This window comes from Somniosus microcephalus, chromosome 7, assembly GCF_052327205.1.
Source record: "Somniosus microcephalus isolate GS21.2 chromosome 7, FLI_Smic_1.0, whole genome shotgun sequence".
NCBI lineage: Eukaryota > Metazoa > Chordata > Chondrichthyes > Squaliformes > Somniosidae > Somniosus > Somniosus microcephalus.
Genome location: NC_140993.1, coordinates 79,687,960 through 79,709,919, shown reverse-complemented (window position 1 = coordinate 79,709,919; position 21,960 = coordinate 79,687,960). Strand labels below are relative to the sequence as shown.

General features: G+C 48.4%; 1 protein-coding gene across 1 annotated transcript in view; it reads left to right on the top strand.

The window, feature by feature from the left end:
• The window catches only part of tmem67 (transmembrane protein 67), a 495,060-nt gene that overhangs the window by 62,767 nt on the left and 410,333 nt on the right, over positions 1-21,960 (top strand). Inside the window, exon 3 of the mRNA XM_085992667.1 lies at positions 17,402-17,498. Within this exon, the coding sequence (XP_085848793.1) occupies positions 17,402-17,498 (97 nt within the window). The remainder of the gene's footprint in view (positions 1-17,401; positions 17,499-21,960) is intronic.

Below are 21,960 nucleotides of genomic sequence, written 5' to 3'. Positions count from 1 at the left end.
CACCAAGGCCCTGTACAACTGCAGCAAGACATCCTTGTTCTTGTACTCGAACCCTCTTGCTACGAAAGCCAACATACCATTTGCCTTCTTAACCACCTGCTGCACCTGCATGCTTACCTTCAGCGACCGGTGCACAAGAACACCCAGGTCTCTTTGCACTTCCCCTTCCCCAATCTATTGCCATTCAAATAATAATCTGCCTTCCTGTTTTTGCCACCAAAGTGGATAACGTCACATTTATCCACATTATAGTGCATTTGCCATGTTTCTGCCCAAACACCCAACCTGTCCAAATCGTACTGGAGTTTCATGACATCCCCCTCACAGCATACGCTCCCACCCAGCTTTGTGTCGTCTGCAAATTTGGAGATATTACTTCCAATTCCCTCGTCCAGATCATTAATATATATTGTGAACAGCTGGGGTCCTAGGACCGATCCTTGCGGTACCCCACTAGTCACTGCCTGCCACTCGGAAAACGACCCGTTTATTCCAACTCTTTGCTTTCTGTCCTCCAACCAGTTCTCTATCCAAGTCAATACCTTGCCCCCAATCCCATGTGCCTTAATTTTGCACGCTAACCTCTTATGCGGGTCCTTATCGAAAGCCTTCTGAAAGTCCAAATACACCACATCCACTGGTTCTCCCTTATCTATTTTACCAGTTACATCCTCAAAAAATTCCAGTAGATTAGTCAAGCATGATTTACCTTTTGTAAATCCATGTTGACTTTGTCCGATCCTGTCACTGCTTTCCAAGTGCTCTACTGTTACATCTTTTATAATGGACTCTAGCATTTTCCCCACTACCGATGTCAGGCTTACCGGTCTATAATTCCCCGCTTTTTCTCTGCCACCTTTTTTGAATATTGGGGTAACATTAGCTACCCTCCAATCCATGGGTACTGTTCCAGAGTCTATCGAGTTCTGGAAGATGACCAGCAATGCATCTACTATTTCTAGGGCTACTTCCTTAAGTACCCTGGGATGTAGATTATCAGGCCCTGGGGATTTATCGGCCTTCAGTCCCATCAATTTTCCTAACACCACTTCCCTACAAATACTGATTTCTTTCAGTTCCACCCTTTCATCAGACCCTATGTTCCGCGGTATTTCTGGGAGGTTATTTGTGTCCTCCTTTGTGAAGACAGAACCAAAATATGTATTTAGTTGGTCTTCCATTTCTTTGCTCCCCATTATAAATTCCCCCGATTCTGATTGCAAGGGACCTACGCTTGACTTCACCAATCTTTTTCTCTTTACATATCTATAAAAGCTTTTACAGTCAGTTTTTATGTTCCCTGAAAGCTTACTCTCATATTCTATTTTCCCTTTCTTAATTAATCCCTTTGTCCTGCTTTGTTGAATCCTAAACTGCTCCCAATCCTCAGGATTATTGCTTTTTCTGGCCAATTTGTATGTCCTCTCCTTGGATCTTATGCTATCCCTAATTTCCCTTGTTGGCCACGGTTGAGTCACCTTTTTTGTTTTATTTTTATGCCAAACTAGGATGAACAACTTCTGTAGTTCATCCATTTGGTCTTTGAATGTTTGCCATTGCCTATCCACCGTCAACCCTTTGAGTGCCATTCCCCAATCAATCCTACCCAACTCGCTCCTCAGACCATCGTAGTTTCCTTTATTTAATTTGAGGACCCTAGTTTCTGAGTCAACTACTTCATTCTCCATCTTAATGAAGAATTCGATCATATTATGATCGCTCCGACCCAAGGGGCCTCATACAGCAAGATTGCTAATTAATCCTTTCTCGTTACATAATACCCAGTCTAAGATGGCCTGATCTCTGGTTGGTTCCTCGACATATTGGTCCAGGAAACCATCCCGTAAACACTCCAGGAATTCCTCCTCCACAGTATTGTTACTAATTTGGTTGGCCCGATCTATATGTAGATTAAAGTCACCCATGATGACTGCTGTGCCCTTATTGCACGCTTCTTTAATTTCCCTTTTAATGCCATCCCCAACCTCCGCCTTACTGTTTGGAGGTCTATATACCACTCCCACTAATGTTTTTTTCCCCTTAGTATTTCTCAATTCTACCCATACAGATTCCACATCATCAGAGCTAATATCCTTCATTACAATTGTGTTAATCCCTTCTTTAACCAGTAATGCTACCCCTCCTCCCTTTCCTTTTTGCCTATCTTTCCTGAATATCGAATACCCCTGGACGTTGAGTTCCCAGTCTTGGCCATCCTTGAGCCACGTTTCCATAATCCCAACCAAATCATATTCGTTTTCCTCTATTTGCGCAGCCAATTCATCCACCTTATTACAAATGCTCCTCGCATTAAGACACAAAGCCTTCAGGCTTGTTTTTTTTAATGCTATTGGACCTATTAGAATTATTATTTACTGTGGCCACATTTGATTTAAATCGTTGATTTCTCTGACTGCCACTTTTGTTTTTCTCCTTCCTATCTTTTGCTTTTATCCTTGTTTCCCTTTCCTCTGTCTCCCTGCTCAGGTTCCCAACCCCCTTCCATTTTAGTTTAAACCCTCCCCCACAGCAGTAGCAAACACTCCCCCTAGGACATCGGTTCCAGCCCTGCCCAGGTGCAGACCGTCCGGTTTGAACTGGTCCCACCTCCCCCAGAACCGGTTCCAATGTCCCAGGAACTTGAATCCCTCCCCCTGGCACCATTCCTCTAGCCACGTATTCATCTGAAGTATCCTTCTATTTCTACTCTGACTAGCACGTGGCACTGGTAGCAATCCTGAGATTACTACCTTTGAGGTCCTGTTTTTTAATTTACCTCCTAACTCCCTATATTCCGCTTTTAGGACCTCATCCCGCTTTTTACCTATATTGTTGGTGCCTATATGCACCACGACAACTGGCTGTTCACCCTCCCCTTCCAAGATGTTCTGCAGCCGCTCGGAGACATCCTTGAGCCTTGCACCAGGGAGGCAACACACCACCCTGGAGTCTCGTTTGCCGCCGCAGAAACGCCTATCTATTCCCCTTACAATTGAATCCCTTTTTACTAGAGCTCTACCACTCTTTTTCCTCCCATTCTGTGCAGCAGAGCCACCCCTGGTGCCAGGAAGTTGGCTGCTGCTGCCTTCCTCTGATAAGCCATCCCCCCCAACAGTACTCAAAGTGGTATATCTGTTGGAGAGGGGAATGGCCACAGGGGTCCCCTGCACTACCTGCCTGCGCCTAGTACTCTGCCTGTTGGTCACCTGTTCCCTTTCTTCCTGTCCAACCTCTACCTGTGGTGTGTCCAACTCCCTAAACGTGCTATTCACAATGTCCCGAGCATCATGAACGCTCCAGTATGCATCCAATCGCAGCTCCAGTGCCGCAATGCGGTCTGTCAGTAGCTGCAGCTGGGTGCACTTCCTGCATATGTAGTTGTCAGGGACACAGGAAGTGTCCCTGAGTTCCCACATTTCACAGGAGGAGCAGATCACAGGGCCGGGCTGTCCGGCCATGACTTACCCTTTAATTAATTGAGTTTAAATTAAATCAATCAATCCCACTAATTACACTACAGTTAAATAGTTTACCAACCGTCCCCGCTACACCAAAGAGACCTCAGAAAGTATAATACAGAGTTAAAGTTTAAAAAAGAGAGAAATACTCACCAACCAATCACTTACCTGCTTCCTGCTGACGTCACACTTGGATTACTTTTTACCTCTCTCCCGGAACCTGGATTGGTATGCCTCGCTGCCTCGGGCTGCTCTTTATGTAGCTCTCCTGCCTCTGGTGCTCCCTCGCAGGTCCGCTGCCTCTCCGGTCTCGGGGCTCTGGGCCTCGCTGCCTTGGGCTGCTCTTTAAGTAGCTCCGCCGCCTCTGGTGCTCCCTCGCAGGTCCGCTGCCTCTCCGGTCTCGGGGCTCTGGGCCTCGCTGCCTCGGGCTGCTCTTTAAGTAGCTCCGCCGCCTCTGGTACTCCCAAATGCTTGGTGCACTGAGAAGTCTGCCAGAAAGCCTGCGTTCAATGTCAAGGAGCATGGAGGAGTCCAGCACGAACTTGGCACAGGGCTTTGCACAGAGCTTGGAGCCCATCCTTTCCAACATGGATCTGGCAGCCACCTCCATCAACACACCTGTGGAGCCAACCATGATGCAGTGTCTGATGGCCAATGTCTCAGCTTCCATTGCAGCTCAAGCAGCATCCACCCAATTTCTGAATGCTGCAGTAGAAGCTCAGACTCCTGTCATGCAAGGTCAGCTTGCTGCCGTGGAAGCTTAGACTGCTGCCATCATGGTTGTGGATTATAATGTGTAAAGGGTATTGCAGGGTGTCACATCAGTCTGGCAATCTGTCCTCCAATAGATTACTAGGATTTTTGAGGCACTGCCCTGGGGGAGTGGCAGTGGCACCATGGAGCGCAAACCTGCTCTCCTCTCTCAGGCAGACAGCACTCGTCCTCCTACCCCGACACTCTGCCAGTGCCATTGCTGTTGCCTGACAGCCAGCCAGCCCAGACTGCTGCTGCCCATGCTGAGGTGGTGCAGTCCGCAGCCGGGCCTTTTAGACGCAGAGCTGCTCGAGGTCATCCTCCAAGGCCATCTGCAGTCGCCTTTCACTGAAAGTCAGCAGCAATGTTCCTTTTTTTTGGGTGCGTAGCCCCTTTATGGGGCTGTGCAGCCCATTCACAGTTTCGCGCATGCACAAAACTTTACATTGAAAAAGCCGGTCTGGGCTGTGTGGGACCGGCAGAGAGGTGTGTGGCCTCGCACCTTATAGTGAACGTTGATCTGCAGCCTTCCACCAGCCATGCTGCAACCACTGAGGTAGCACTGCGTAGGAGCACTAGGACAGGCAAATGCACAGGGAAGACAGGCACTAAGGGAATGCACCAGGGTGATTAGTTGACTTCTGTATGCAATATGGCATGATTTCATGCTTAAATTTGGTTTGTAATGTTTATTTTGTGGTGGCTTTTATTTTTGCATTGTGGCCAAGCGGATGCTGTGATGGTCAGTGACAGAGGGAAGGTAAGGTGTGGGACTGTTGGTGAATGGGGAATTGGGGTTGTGGTTACTGGTATCGCATTCGGATGAGTTCTTCACGTACAGCCCGGTCAGAAAGGGGCTGTCTAGGTTGCCTCCTTCCTTCCTCTTCTTCCTCTTCCTCTTCTGCCTCCTCCTCTTTCTCCTCCTTATGCTCCTGCTCCTCAGCTGCTCGCCATTTAGCTGGTGACAAGGGCTGTGCCCTCATGATGGCGAGGTTGTGCAGCATGCAGCAGGCCACCACGAATCTTGACGCCCATTCTGCCGAGTACTGCAAGGCTCCGCCAGAGCAGTCCAGGCAGCGGAAACGTTGTTTCAGCATGCCAATTATCTGCGCTATCACATTTCATGTGGGAGCATGGCTTTCATTGTATGCATGCTGTGCAAGTGTGCTTGGGTTGCGCACCGCAGTCATGAACCATATCGTTACCGGATAGCCCTTGTCGCCCAGTAGCCACCCTTTGGTTTGCCGTAGTGGCTCGAATGCAGCTGACACAGCAGACTGCCACAGAATGAAGGCATCATGACTGCTACCAGGATGCCGGACATTGACCTACATGATTGGCTGCCTATGGTCGAACACCAGCTGAATGTTGAGGGAGTGAAATCCCTTTCAGTTCTGGTTTAGGGCAGAGTTGACATGCACGCCCGCAAAGCGATGTGCATGCAGTCAATGGCACCCTGCACCACAGGGAAGCCTGCAATCCTAGCGAAGCCGCGTGCTTGCTCCTCCTGCTTGTCTCTGGCAAGAGAGAATGAAAAATCGTTAGTTCTCTTTGAATAGAGAGCCTCAGTGACCTCCGTAATGCAACATTGGGCAGCAAATTGCGAGATGTTGCAAATATCTGCAGCTCCAGCCTGGAAGGAGATAGACGCATAAAAATTCATCTCCACGGTCACCTTCACAGCCATTGACAATGCAGTCCTTGCCCTGCTCTGAAGTTGCAGTTGTAGCTGTAGCAGGTGGCAGATTTCAGTGAGAAGTGCAGAAGTCTTACACATTGTTCCTCACTGAGGTTCAGGTAGGAGAATTGCTCCCTGAACATCCTGGGTGGATATGGCCTCCTGCTGAGAGCCATTCTCTCCCTCCTCCTCCTATCTCGTCCAGCAGCTTGTCCTGCTTTGTGTGGCCTCTGTTCATTCTCCAAGTCATGCTGTATTCCAAGGAGAATGCCTACTAGTACACACATGCCTGGGAGCAGCTGGTTTGAGCAGAAGCCTTGAAGTCAGCAAAACATCCTTCAGCACCTGCCACACTACTCCCTGTAGACTTTTGAAACTTGAAACAACTATAGAAAGTACCAAACACATGTAGAATCGTAGCAACAGCCAGAAGAAATCAACCAGCAGCTAACCTGTAAGTAGCGCTGGTGTGGGTCCTTCATGCTGCTTAATGCGTGTTCAGCTATGCAAGCTTGAGAGAGGGTGTCAGTTGGAGCATGGAGCTCCAAAATGACACTGCTGGCGTCAGATTAGCGTTGCACGCTGTTTGTCGTCACAATCTGCCTGCTCTGCATACTTCCAGCCAACATCCACTGCGCATGCGCTAACACCTGCACCAGTGATGCATCCGGTGCGATTTACCCTACAAGTCTGCGTGCGCGCTGCACGTGCCATTTTGGAGCTGGAAAGGCACTCCTAACGCTCAAAAAATGGACTCTAATGAGCCCAATTTTTTTTTCAGGGGTTCTCAGCACAGATCACTGGGCATACCACTACCTGCCAATTCTAGAAAAATCCATTTATCCTATAATAAAAACAAAATGCTGGAAATACTCAGCAGGTCAGGCAGCATCTGTGGAGAGAGAAACAGAGTTTATGGGGTCGATTTTCAGTGTGCCGTGAGGCGGGCTTTTAGGCGTGCGGGGGGGGCTAAAATCCCAAATTCGGGGGTCCTGACACCATCCCACCCAAAACCTGCCTCCATGTACGTTTCAAAGGAGGCGGGTACCCGCCCCGCACTGGGACCCGCCGACCCGAGGCGGGAAGGGATTAGTGCCAATTAACTGCCTGTTAACAGGTAGTTAACAGGCAGTTTTTAGCCTAATCCCTATTTTGAAGGTTGTCGTGTGGGATTACCGACGGCGCCAAACCACGCCAGGTTAGAGGAATTGGGCCGTCGGGTTGAAGGACTTGGAGGGGTCGAGATGTCGGTGTTCAGGTGAGTGATGGGTGCATGAGTGCAAAGGTAAGTGTCTTTGGTGTGTCTAAAGTGTGTAAAGAAGTTTAAATTACCTGTACTTACCTTTACAGCCTTCCTTCCTCTAGGCTTCGGGAGTCCATCATTCAGCCGGCACAGAAAGCAGAATGGCTGCAATCTGTCAAAAGTGACAGTCTGCAGCTTTCATTGCCGGCGAGATTTCTAACTGAGTCTGTGTAGAAGGACTCAGGTTAGAAGTAAGACTGTCAGTGTTTGACAGCTTCAAGCAGCTGTGAAACACTGATATTTCATCTGTCAACACATCTTGACAGATGAAACTTCAGTCTGTGACGTCACCTGTTGCCGGGTGGCCCTTAATTGGCCTGCTGAGCCCGCTGGGCAGGCTCAACAAGGTCAATCAAGTGAAAATCACGTGGATTGGCCGCATCTCGATGGAGGCGGGACTACAACCCAAAAGTTGTAGTCCCGCCTCCTTCCCGACTTCTGAATGAAAATCCAGCCCTATGTTTCAAGTCGATGACCTTTTGTCAGAACTGGAAAAGGCTAGAGATGTAACAGATTTTAAGCAAGTGCAGGGGCAGGAAAAGGGGGAGGGGAGGAAAGAACAAAAGGGAAGGACTGTGATAGGATGGAAGGCAGGAGTGATTAAATGACAAAAGGTATGAATGTACAAAGCAAAAGGAGATGGTAATTTGACAAGTAAAGAAACAAAAAATAGGTACAACAGAATCATCAACTGCTGCCATGTGAAAAAATGGGAGCAGAGGTTATGGTCTGAAATTGTTGAACACAAAGTTGAGTCTCAAAGCGGTCTCCCAATCCGCATTTGGTCTCCCCAATGTAGAGGAGACTGCATCATGAGCAGCGAATACAGTTTACTAAATTGCAAGAAGTACAAGTAAATCGCTGTTTCACCTGGAAGGAGTTTTTGGGGCCCTGGACGGTGGAAAGGGAGGAGGGAAAAGGATAGGTGTTGCATCTCCTGTGCTTGCACGGAAGGTGCCATTGGAAAGGGAGGGGATGTTGGGGGACCAGGGTGTCGCGGAGGGAGCAGTCCCTTCAGAATGCTGAAAGGGGAGGGGAAGATGTGTTTGGTGGTGGGATCACACTGAAGTTGGTGGAAATGGTGGAGGATGATCCGTTGAATGTGGTGGCCGGCAGGTCCCGCAGCAGCCGCCATTTTCGAAAGGTCGGCAGCGCTGCTGTTGCCTGTGCTCGCTGTAGAAATGGAATTGAGTCAAATCGTGATGTCAATGAGTGTGCAGTGCTGACCCAGTCCGGTGTGCCAGCAATCGTCCAGCCACCACATCAAACCTGAGGATAGCTGCTCAGAGACAAGGGCTATCAGCTCTGCACCTGACTGATGACTCCCCTCTGCAACCCCACCACTTGTGCCCAGCACTCATATAATGACAGCTATGCTGCCACCAGGAACATCATCGAGCAGACCATCAGGGTGCTGAAGCAACGGTTCCGCTGCCTTGACTGCTCGGGAAGAGCCCTCCAGTACTCGCCAGAGCAAGTATCCCATTTCATGGTGGTCTGCTGTATGCTTCACAACTTGGCCATCATAAGGGCGTAGCCCTTGCCATCATTGATTGCGGGACCACCTCAGAAGGAGGGAGAGGAGGAGAAAGAGGATGAGGAGGGAAGGAGGAGGCAGGCAGCAAATCCGCATTCCAAGCGGGCTGTTCATGATGCCTCATTAGACTCTGATTCCAGTGAATGAAACCTCAGATCCCCATTGCTCACCACTTCCCTATCATACAATCATAGAAGAATCATAGAATCGTTACAGCACAGAAGGAGGCCATTCAGCTCGTCGAGCCCATGCCGGCTCTCTGCAAGAGCACTTCAGCTAGTCTCAATATCCCACCCTTTCCCCTTAGCCCTGCAATTTGTTTTCCTTCAGGTACTTATTTAATTCCCTTTTGAAAGCTATGATTGAATCTGCCTCCACCACCCTTTCAGGCAGTGCATTCCAGATCATAACCACTCGCTGCATAAAAAAGTTTTTCCTCATATCGCCGTTGGTTCTTCTGCCAGTCTCCTTAAATCTGTGTCCTCTGGTTCTCCACCCTTCTGCCAATGGGAACAGTTTCTCTCTATCTAGACACCTCATGATTTTGAACACCTCTATCAAATCTCCTCTCAACCTTCTCTGCTCTAAGGAGAACAACCCCAGCTTCTCCAGTGTATCCACGTAACTGAAGTCCCTCATCCCTGGAACCATTCTTGTAAATCTTTTCTGCACCCTCTCTAAAGCCTTCACATGCTTCCTAAAGTGCGGTGCCCAGAATTGGACACAATACTCCAGTTGTGGCCAAACCAGTGTCTTATAAAGGTTCATCATAACTTCCTTGCTTTTGTACTCTATGCCTTTATTTATAAAGCCCAGGATTCCGTATGCTTTTTTAACTGCTTTCTCAACCTGCCCTGCCACCTTCAATGATTTGTGCATATATCCCCAGGCCTCTCTGTTCCCTTTAGAATTGTACCCTTTAGTTTATATTGCCTCTCCTCGTTCTTCCTACCAAAATGTACCAAAATCACTTTGCACTTTTCTGTGTTAAACTTCATCTGCCACGTGTCTGCCCATTTCCACCAGCCTGTCTATGCCCTCTTGAAGTATTTCCCTATCCTCCTCACTGTTCACCATACATCCAAGTTTTGTGTCATCTGCAAATTTTGAAATAGTACCCTGTACACCTAAGTCCAAATCATTAATATATCAAGAAAAGCAGTGGTCCTAGTACCGACCCCTGACGAACACCACTGTATAACTTCCTCCAGTCCAAAAAATAAACGTTCACCACTACTCTCTGTTTCCTGTCACTTAGCCAATTTCATATCCATGCTGCCACTGTCCCTTTATTCCATGGGCTTCAACTTTGCTGGCAAGCCTATTATGTGGCACTTTATTAAACACCTTTTGGAAGTCCATGTACACCACATCAACCGCATTTCCCTAATCAACCCTCTCTGTTACCTCATCAAAAAACGTAATCAATTTGTTTAAACATGATTTGCCTTTAACAAATCCGTGCTGGCTTCCCTTAATTAATCTACTTAATCATACCACCTCCTGGGCACAAAGCTGAAATGAGAGCCACCACAAATCACACATTCCAAACAAAAATCATAAATTTATCAGAATCCAATTAACATTTCAATATCAACTAATTACCCTTGTGCCTTCCCTTAGTACCTGTTTTTCGTGTGTGTTTTCCTACTCTAGTGCTCCTACACAGTGCTCCCCCAGTGGCTGCAGCATGGCTGGTGGAAGGCTGCTGACTTTCAGTGGGGGAGAGTACAGATGACCTTGCAGAATGACCTCGACCAGCTGTGTACCTAGAAGGCCCGGTTGTAGACTGCACCACCTCGGCTTGGTCGGCAGCAGTCTGGGCTGGCTGGCTGATAGGCAATGGCGGAGTGACAGTGGTAGGAGTAGGAATGCTGTCATCCTGAGAGAGGACAGCAGGTTCTTGCTGCACAGACCCACTGCCACTGCTGGAGGACAGATTGCTGGACTGCTGCGACACCCTGCAAGCCCCTTACGACACTCATAAACCCAGTGACGATGGTAGCAGTCTGAGCTTGCGTGGCAGCAAGCTGAGACTGTATGAGAGCAATCTGGGCTTGCGTGGCAGCAAGCTGAGACTGCAGGAAAGCAGTCTGCACTTCCACTGCAGCACTGAAATGTTGGGTTGCTTCCGGCTGTGCTGCAACGGAAGCCACAACATCGCCCATCACACGCAGTATCATGGCTCAGACCACAATGTCTCCCCTGGAGTTGTTCATCATTTCTATCCTGAAAATCCTGGGCTCCAAGCTCTGCACAAAGTCCCGTCCAATCTTGGAGCCGGACTCCTCCATGCTCCTTGACATTGACAAGAGTCTCTCTGGTAGACTTGCCATTGCATCTAGCATTTCCATGTGCATGCCCATCGCCCTTCTTCTGAAGGATACCCCATCGAGGTCATCATCTGAGTCCTGTGCAGCAGAACTCATGCGTGAACTTGCCTTCTGGGGAGCTGGCCCCAGAGCTACCCTTTCCCCCTGGACTTGCTGCATCCCATCGTGCCCGATGCATCACCATGTGCAGATCCCACCTCTTTACTACCCTCTAAATTCCATGCAGTGCCATTTTCTGAGCTGGTGTCAGATGCAGTGATGGCGTGTCTTCTCCTGCATCACTCTCCTTCACAATATCAGGGACAGGCAGCGCTGGTGGCACTTTTTGGGTATCTGAAAGCAGAAAGGTACAAGGGTCGGTTTGTGATGGGCAGGGGGGAAAAGCAAGATATCCATGCATACACCATCAGCAGCTTGTAAGTGAGAAGAGATTGTGGAATGAGGGGGAAGTGAGATGTGACAAGAAGAATTAGGAATGACCATACCGTTTGTTATAAATCTCGTCATCACAAAGAACTACTCATGAAATAACGCTGGACGGCCAGCTGGTGGCGCCGTCCAAGGAGTATAAATACTCGGGCGTTGGCCCCAGCTTGCCAGGGACATTTTGCAAAGACAAGGAGCTAGTGGATACAACTAGACTTCCATGTTCTGAAATAAGTTGATTAAAGCCTTGCTTTATGCTCAAACCAAGTGCGTAGTGAGTTTTATTACGTCAATTTAATCAACTTAATATCAACTCCACGCTTTGTGTGATTTCGGGAACAGCCAGCTACGACTCAAACCATAGAAGGGAACTCAGACAAGTAATCGATCCATCATGGAGAAACTACTCAGCCCCGCCCGACGTGACCTGGACCCGAATTCACTTATAGCTGCTAAGGTATGGAAACACTGGTATCGCACTTTTAGCAACTTCCTCAGGGTGTGTGGTGAAAATGTTCCTGATAAATTAGAAATACTTGCTAATTACGTATCCCCTCATGTGTTTGATTATATCGAAGACTGTAGACTATGACGCCGCTATCCAAATACTACAGCAGCTATATGTCAAGTCCCCAAATGAAATTTTTTCTCGGCATCTACTGGCAACAACTCGACAACAACCCGGGGAATCACTTGACGAATTCCTTCAGAATACTCGCAGGCTCAGCAAGGATTGTAATCTTAAAGCTGTTACAGCTGAGCAGTACCAGGAGGAGTTAATTCGTGATTCCTTTATTAATGGGATTGCGTCTCCCTTCATACGTCAGCGTCTGTTGGAGAATAAAACCCTCCAGTTACAGGCTGCCTATGACCAGGCATGTTCTCTGGACTTAGCAAAGAGGAATGCAGACACCTATCTTTTACCACGTGCACGGGTTGCTGCTATCTCTTTTAGTGACTCTTTCAATAGGCCTCAGGCGGAAGCCCTCACAGATGACGACTCCAACCTGGCTGATGACAACACTACCCTAGAAACCTACACTGATGACGACCCCGCCCTAGCGGCATCTTGGCAATCTGGAAGGAAGTGTTTCTTCTGTGGAGGAGCATTCCATTATAGGAAATTTTGTCCTGCTCGTAACGCGACCTGCAATCATTGCAGCAAGAAAGGTCACTTTCCTAAGGTATGCCAGTCAAGAGCCGCTGTTAGTAAGAAAGGCCACTTTTCTAAGGCATACCGGTCGAGAGCTCCTGTTAGTTTTGCAGCTACTATCTATAAAACTGCTCCTCCCCCAAGAGCCACTACTAAGGTTACAGCTGCAATCTATAAAATTGCTCCTCCCCCAAGAACCACTACTAAGGTTACAGCTGTCAAGGGTAAAACTGCCCCTCCTCCCATCACAGCTGTTTTCCCCCAAAGTTTGTCCCATGCAGCCACGAAGGTTTCGATAAATGGACACATTTTGAGTGCACTAATCGACTCATGCAGCTCTGACAGCTTCATTAGTGAGCGGGCTGTCAGTAAGTTAAAACTGCGTATTTACCCCTCGGACAGGGAAATTGCAATGGCTCTGACGACACTGACCACCAATTCTTCCGGCTTTTGTTTTGTCGACCTTATTCTCAATGGCCGCACTTATTTCTCCACCCGGCTCGAGGTGCTCAAGAACCTATGCAGTGATGTGCTCCTGGGACAGGATTTCCAGAAACAACACAAAAGACTCACTTTCGAGTTTGGAGGGTCAAAGCCGGAGCTTACTATTTCCAAAGTACCGTTTTGTGCGCTTTCGGCGGCTTCGCTCGATGAGCCCTTCTTGTTTGCCAATCTTTCCCCCCGATGTAAGCCCATGGTCACTAAATCACGACGTTTCAGCCGAGATGATCGAGCCTTTATCGAGGCAGAAATCTCTTGTCTTCTAGCTGACGGTATCATTGAGCCATGTTAATTTTCCTGGTGAGCTCAAGTCGTCATTGTTAAAAATCCTCTGAAGCAACACAAGAAACGTCTTTGCATCGATTACTCACAAACTATTAACCAGTATACCGACTTGGATGCCTACCCACTACCACGCATCGATGACATGGTCAATAACCTTGCCAACTACAAGGTATTTTCAACTTTTGATTTAAAGAGCACATATCATCAAGTACCGTTAAAGGACTCTGACAAAAAGTATACGGCCTTTGAGGCCAATGGTCGGCTTTACCAGTTTTGTCGCCTTCCATTTGGGGTCACCAATGGGGTGGCCGTCTTTCAACGGGCAATGGATAGCCTAGTCAAACAGGAGAACTTAACGGACACTTTTCCATATCTAGATAATATCACCATTGCTGGTCATAACCAGAAGGAGCATGATGCCAATCTCCAAAAATTTATTGACGTTCTCTGTCGTCGCAACTTAACCTTAAATGAGTCCAAATCTGTGAAATCAGTACCATCAGTCAACATCCTTGGCTACTGGGTGGGCAACGGTGTCATCAAACCGGATCCGGAGCAACTTCATCTGCTTCAGGAGCTCCCTCCCCCTACGAATCTCGTCTCTCTTCGTCGGGCACTTGGCATGTTCACCTATTATGCGAAATGGATACCCCACTTCTCTGACAAGATCCAGCCTCTGCTTCACGCAAAGTCATTTCCAATGGAGGCAACGGCTATTTCAGCTTTCGACCTCCTCAAGCGACAACTGGAAAAAGCCATGCTTCGTTCCATTGATGAAAATCTTCCTTTCGTGGTCGAGTGCGATGCATCGGATGTGGCGATCTCTGTTACCTTGAATCAAGGTGGTCGACCCGTTGCATTTCTGTCCAGAACTTTGCAGGGTAGCGAGCTCCATTATCCTCCTGTCGAGAAGGAGGCTACGGCCATCATCGAAGCGGTACGTAAATTGAGTCATTTTCTCGCTCGTCGCCATTTCACAGTTATAACCGATCAGCGCTCCGTGGCCTTTATGCTGGATAACCGGAAACGCACTAAGATCAAGAATAACAAAATACAACTCTGGAGGATGGAATTGGCTGCCTTTGGATACACCATACATTATCGACTCGGCAAAGAGAATGTGGCCCCGGATACCCTCATGCGAGCATTCTGCTCTTCTATGTCAACTTCGTCTCTGGCGGATCTTCATACTGACTTATGCCATCCTGGCGTTACCCGTATGTTGCACTTTATGCGATCTAAAAATCTCCCATTTTCTACGGAAGATGTGAAAAGAACGTGCTCCTCCTGTAAAATTTGTGTGGAGTTAAAACTGCAATTCTCCCGTCCATCGGATGGCTCGCCCATACGCGCTATGCAGCCTATGCAGCGACTCAGCATTGACTTTAAAGGGCCATTGCCTTCCTCAACGCGGAACACCTACTTACTGACTATGGTGGATGAATATTCACGCTTTCCCTTTGCTTTCCTCTGTCCCAATATGCTTACTTCCACAGTGATCAAATGCCTTGATCAAGTCTTTTCCCTTTGCAGTACGGCCAATTTCATCCACTCTGATCGGGGTCCCTCCTTCATGTCAAGTGAACTCAAAAGTTATCTCTCCCGACGGGGAATCGCCACAAGTAAAACAATACCGTACCATCCCATCGGTAACGGACAGGTTGAGAGATACAATGCTATCATTTGGAACGCTGTTCATCTTGCGCTGAGGTCACGCAATCTACCAGACCAGCAGTGGGAAACTATGCTCCCTGACACGTTGCATTCCATCAGGTCTCTCCTTTCTACTTCTACCAATGTCACACCTCACGAGCGATTCTTCAGCTTCCAGCGTCGCTCCACCCATGGGACGTCTCTACCATCATGGTTGGCAGCTCCTGGCCCCGTACTGCTCCGAAGATTCGTCCGATCGTCAAAAACCGATCCTCTAGTCGACGAGGTAGAACTTACAGACGTCAACCCCACGTACGCCCACGTGCGGTACCCGGATGGCCGTGAGTCCACTGCCTCGCTCCGGGACCTGGCTCCCTGTCCGGCCGGTTCCGCGGACCCGACTGATGGAGGGACCCGCAGGGATGAGGCTGACTCTCTGTGCTCCCCTGAGGATGACGCCCTACCTGGGACATCGAGGGATCTGCTGGCTGCCCCGCCGGATCCGCTCGGGGAGCCGAGCGCTCCCTGTGGGATGGCCACCCCGGGCCAGGACGCCGGTCAATCTCTGGCTAACCAACGGGGCGAAGCCAGTTCTGCACCTGTGGGGACCCGCACCTGAGGTCATGATCTCCCCAGCCTCCCTCGGGTTGATCAGAGCAACATGGGCCCTGTCGATCCACCGGTTCGGATCAAGCAGCCCAGGGACCAAGACACGGTCCGGGGAGACGTGCCTTCTGGCCATAAACAATAATCTAAAAGACTGCGGCTATTCGTGGTCCACCTAATCCGTTAAGAGGAAGTCGTCGGATTTCCAAATCTTTTAGGCAGGAAGAATGTTATAAATCTCATCATCACAAAGAACTACTCATGATATAACGCTGGACGGCCAGCTGGTGGCGCCGTCCAAGGAGTATAAATACTCGGGTGTTGGCCCCAGCTTGCCAGGGACATTTTGCAAGGACAAGGAGCTAGTGGATACAACTAGACTTCCATGTTCTGAAATAAGTTGATTAAAGCCTTGCTTTATGCTCAAACCAAGTGCGTAGTGAGTTTTATTACATCATTGTTATTATCAGCAATGGCTTCAACTTCTCCCGTTGCCACGGCTTCCGTCACTGCCCATCCAATGATGTCGAGCATGATTCATTCAGGTTGCTGAGGGTTTGTATAGTGGCTTGGCTGCCTCTCGTCTTCCTCTGCTCCCTCCTGTTCTGTGCCACCTTTGCCTGCAAGAGAAAGAGAAGTTTGTCAGTGAGTGTAGTGCAATGTGTTTGGGTGATCTGCCTGCCATAGTTGAATAGTGTGTGCAAGATGTGAAATGTGGGTGTGAGTGTTGCAGCAGTGGTAATGTTGTGAGAGTGAAGCGAAGCCATGATTGTGAGGTATGAGTGATGATAGGTAGAGATTGTTAGTAGGTGAGTGATGGGGAATGGTGCATTGAGCAGTGTGTGAGGCTTGTGGTGCAGATGGTGGGACATGGCATTTGCTGAAGCCTTCACTCACTTTGAACTGCCGTGTGAGGTCATTAAACCTTTTTTGGCACTAGACCCATGTCCTTGGGACCACACTGGTGGCCATGACAAGAGTTAGCTATCTTCTCCCAGAGCCTTCTGCAGGTGGCTTCCTGCCACTCTGCAGGAACAGTACAACCCACCTTCTTTGAACGGCCACGACTAAGGCTGCCAGTGCAACATCCGAGAACCTTCGTGCTTGCTCCCTAGGTTGCTGAGCCATGTCTTCAGCCTGACTGCTGCAACAAAGCTCCTCCCCTTTCAGGAGTGCAGAGAGCCAAGGCCAAACATTACTGACCGTAAGACTGCACCCGATATTGGCCCACCTGTTCAGCACTAAGCCAATCAGCAGTGTGTTTAGCACTGAGATAAGCGCTGCAATCATTATAATGAGCAGGCAGCACGAATGTTGCGTGCTGCCTGGACCACATTCAACGACCGCAGGCAAATAGCGCTGGCCCTTGACACCGCCTGTTTTCGGGCCTAATCCAATTTCTAGGCCATGGCGCTTCCCATTGGATGTTTATGCGTGTCAAGGATGTTATTTTGGTAGTTGAACAGGCCTCATAGCGCTCCAAAAAACAGGCGCAACAGAGCCCAATTTCACCCCCCCCCCATAGGCTTTAAAGAGCATCTTAAAGGAGGAGGATAAGCGAAGAAGTTTAGGGAAGAAACTATAGAGCAAAGGGCCTAAATGGCTTAAATCTATATCATTGATGTACAAATGCACTTTCACTGTTGTTTGTCCATATTTTTCCGCCATTGTTGTATAACTTTTGAAACATTTTCTTACAATTCCTTCTTTTCAAGGCAGTCACCCAAGATGGATGGACCTGTGTTAAATGTTCTTCAGGTGGCATTATGGATATCAATGGAAAATGTCAATGTCCAGCAGGACACATTCTGGGTATGTACTGCACAGTGCTGCTGTGAGTCAGGGATGTTTTATAGACGTGCTAATATGTGCTACTATTGTGAATTAACACATGATTTACTTTTTTTTCCTTTAAAAGAAACAATTTGCAGAATGTTGTAATCAAGTTGGGACTTCTCATGATTGGGAAGTAGAACTCCAGCAATTCTCAGAGGCCAGTGTTGGCACAGCACTTCCTAGTCACATACAGTAGGATTGGAGGAATTGGGAAGCAACAATGTTAGAACATAAGAACATAAGAAGTAAGAGCAGGAGTAGGCCATACGGCCCCTCAAGCCTGCTCCGCCTTTCAGTAAGATCATGGCTGATCATCGACCTCAACTCCACTTTCTCGCCTGATCTCCATATCCCTTGATTCCCCTAGAGTCCAAAAATCTATCTCTCTCAGCCTTGAATATACTCAAAGACTCAGCATCCACAGCCCTCTGGGGCAGAGAATTCCAAAGGTTCTAAGTGAAGAAATTCCTCCTCATCATAGTCTTAAATGGCCTACCCCTTATCCTGAGACTATGCCCCCTAGCTCTAGACACTCCAGCCAGGGGAAACAACCTCTCAGCATCTACCCTGTCAATCCCCGTCAGAATCTTGTATGTTTCAATGAGATCACCTCTCATTCTTCTAAACTCCAGAGAGTATAGGCCCAATCTCTCACCATAGGACAGCCCTCTCATCCCAGGAATCAATGTAGTGAACCTTCGTTGCACCTCCTCCAAGGCAAGTATATCCTTCCTTAAATAAGGAGACTAGAACTGTGCACAGTATTCCAGGTGCAGTCTCACCAAGGCCCTGTACAATTGTAGCAAGACTTCCTTACTCTTCACAGAATCACAGAATCACAGAAACCCCACAGTGCAGATAGAGGCCATTTCGGCCCATCGAGCCTGCACCGACACATATCCCACCCGATCCCCGTAACCCCTACACCAACACATATCCCACCCTATCCTGTAACCCCACGTATTTAATCCCCCTAACACTAAGGGTCAATTTATCATAGCCAATCAACCTAACCTGCACATCTTTGGACTGTGGGAGGAAACCGGAGCACCCGGAGGAAACCCACGCAAACACGGGGAGAATGTGCAAACTCCACACAGACAGTCGCCCGAGGCCGGATTCGAACCCGGGTCCCTGGCGCTGTGAGGCAACAGTGCTAACCACTATGCCACCGTGCTTAGGGGTCGATTTTAGTTCAGGTGCGGGGAATTGGTGGTTTCCCCGAATTTAGTGATTCCAACGCATGGGTCTGTGAGATTGATGCAAATTTAACACAATTGGCCAATTGATTTCCAGTGTGTGGGAAGCCTTGGCAATTGAGTATTTCCAGTCAGAAAGTTGCAGAATATGACATCATCATTGCTGCTGCTTTTAAGGTCCACAGCAAGCCTTGCTTCCTCTGCAGGCTTCCAACCTTCAACATTAAGATGGCACAGGAGCCTGCAGGAGGAATGGCCAGTGGGAGGGCCAGATCTGCGCCCAAATTTGATGAGGCTTCGCTACAGGCATCATTGGATGGTGCTAGGGCCCACAGGGAGCTCCTCTTCCCTTTTTCAGGGAGGAAGAGGCCTCCCAGCCAGACCAAGGCTGTGTGGCTAGAGGTGGCAGGCCAAGTCAACTGCTTGGGGCTCACACGAAGAACGTGGTTGCAGTGCAGGAAAAGATTCCATGATCTTCTTCGCACTGGAAAAGTAAGTACTGCTTGGTAGACAGGGCAAATATATAAGGGCAAGGCTGGATGGCATCTATTTTAATGCACGGAGTCTTGCAAATAAGGTGGATGAACTGAAGGTGTTGATAAACACATGGGAGTATGATATTGTTGCTATCACGGAGACATGGTTGAGGGAAGGGCAAGACTGGCAGCTCAATATTCCGGGGTACAGAATCTTCAGGCGAGACAGAGGGGGAGGTATAAGAGGAGGGGGTGTCGCAATATTAATTAAGGAGTCAATTACTGCAGTAAGGAGGGATGATATATTAGCAGGGTCCTCTAATGAGGCCATATGGGTGGAGCTTAAAAACAAAAAGGGGGCAAGCACTTTGCTGGGAGTGTACTATAGGCCTCCAAACAGTCAGGGGGAGATAGAGGAACAGATATGTAGGCAAATCTCAGAGAAATGTGCAAATAATAGGGTAATAATAATGGGGGATTTCAACTTCCCCAATATTAACTGGGATAGTCAGAGTGTGAAAGGCTCAGAGGGTGTAGAATTCTTAAAGTGCATCCAGGAGAGCTTTTTGAGCCAGCATGTAGAAAGTCCTACAAGAGAGGGGGCGGTACTGGACCTAATTCTAGGGAATGTGGCCGGCCAAGTGGAAGAAGTGCTAGTAGGTGAGCACTTTGGTGATAGTGACCATAATATGGTAAGATTTAAGGTGGTCATGGAAAAGGACAGGGATGGGCCGGAAATAAAGGTTCTAAATTGGGGGAAGGCCGATTTTAATAGGATAAGGCAGGATCTGGCCAAAATGGACTGGGATCAGCTACTTGTAGGAAAATCCGCATCGGAGCAATGGGAGGCTTTCAGAAGGGAGATTGAGATCATACAATGGCAGCATGTTCCCGTAAAGGTCAAGGGTGGTTCCAAAAACCACAGGGAACCTTGGATGTCAGGGGATATACGAGAATGGATTAGGAAAAAAAGGAGGGCTTTTGGAAGATACAAAAGGCTAAAGACGGAGGAAGCCCTAGAGGAGTACAAAAAGTGCAGGGGGATACTTAAAAAAGAAATTAGGAGATCAAGGAGGGGCCATGAAATAACACTGGCAAGCAAAATAAAGGAAAATCCGAAGATGTTTTATAAGTATATTAAGGGTAAGAGGATAACTAGGGAAAAAATAGGGCCCATTAGGGACAAAAGTGGCAATCTGTGTGTGGAGCCGGAAGATGTAGGAGGGGTTCTAAATGAATTTTTTGCATCTGTTTTCACTATGGAGAAGGACGATGTAGACATAGAAATAGGGCGGGGGGACTGTGATATGCTCGAACATATTAACATCGAGAGGGAGGAGGTATTGGCGGTTTTAGCTGGCCTAAAAATGGATAAATCCCCAGGCCCGGATGAAATGTATCCCAGGCTGCTGTGTGAGGCAAAGGAGGAGATTGCGGGGGCTCTAACACATATATTCAGGACCTCTCTGGCCACAGGGGATGTGCCAGAGGACTGGAGAACCGCTAATGTAGTACCATTATTCAAGAAGGGTAGTAGGGAAAAACCGGGGAACTACAGGCCAGTGAGCCTAACATCAGTGGTAGGAAAATTATTGGAAAAAATCCTGAGGGACAAAATTTGTCTCCACTTGGAGAGGCAAGGATTAATCAGGGATAGTCAACATGGCTTTGTCAAGGGAAGATCATGTCTGACTAATTTGATTGAATTTTTTGAGGGGGTGACTAGGTGTGTGGATGAGGGTAACGCAGTGGATGTGGTATACATGGATTTCAGTAAGGCCTTCGATAAAGTCCCGCACAGGAGACTGGTCAAGAAGGTAAGAGCCCATGGAATCCAGGGTGCCTTGGCACATTGGATACAAAACTGGCTGAGTGGCAGAAGGCAGAGGGTGATGGTCGAAGGTTGTTTTTGTGACTGGAAGCCTGTGGCCAGTGGGGTACCACAGGGATCGGTGCTGGGTCCCTTGCTGTTTGTGGTCTACATTAATGACTTGGATATGAATGTAAAGGGTATGATCAGTAAGTTCGCGGATGATACAAAAATTGGTAGGGTGGTAAATAGCGAGGAGGGTAGCCTCAGTCTGCAGGACGATATAGATGGGTTGGTCAGATGGGCGGAACAGTGGCAAATGGAATTTAACCCGGAAAAGTGCGAGGTGATGCACTTTGGGGGGACTAACAAGGCAAAGGAATACACAATGAATGGAAAGACCCTAGGCAAGACGGAGGGTCAGAGGGATCTGGGTGTGCAAGTACACAGATCCCTGAAGGCGGCGGAACAGGTGGATAAGGTGGTAAAAAAGGCATATGGGATACTTGCCTTCATTAGCCGAGGCATTGAATATAAGAGCAAGGAGGTTATGATGGAGCTGTATAAAACACTGGTTAGGCCACAGCTGGAATACTGTGTGCAGTTCTGGTCGCCACACTACAGGAAGGATGTGATCGCGTTAGAGAGGGTGCAGAGGAGGTTCACCAGGATGTTACCAGGGCTGGAGCGCTTCAGCTATGAAGAGAGACTGGGCAGATTGGGTTTGTTTTCCTTGGAGCAGAGGAGGCTGAGGGGGGACATGATTGAGGTGTACAAAATTATGAGGGGCATAGATAGGATGGATGCGGAGGAGCTTTTTCCCTTAGTAGAGGGGTCAATAACTAGGGGGCATAGATTCAAGGTAAAGGGCGGGAGGTTTAGAGGGGATTTGAGAAAGAACTTTTTCACCCAGAGGGTGGTTGGAGTCTGGAACTCACTGCCTGAAAGGGTTG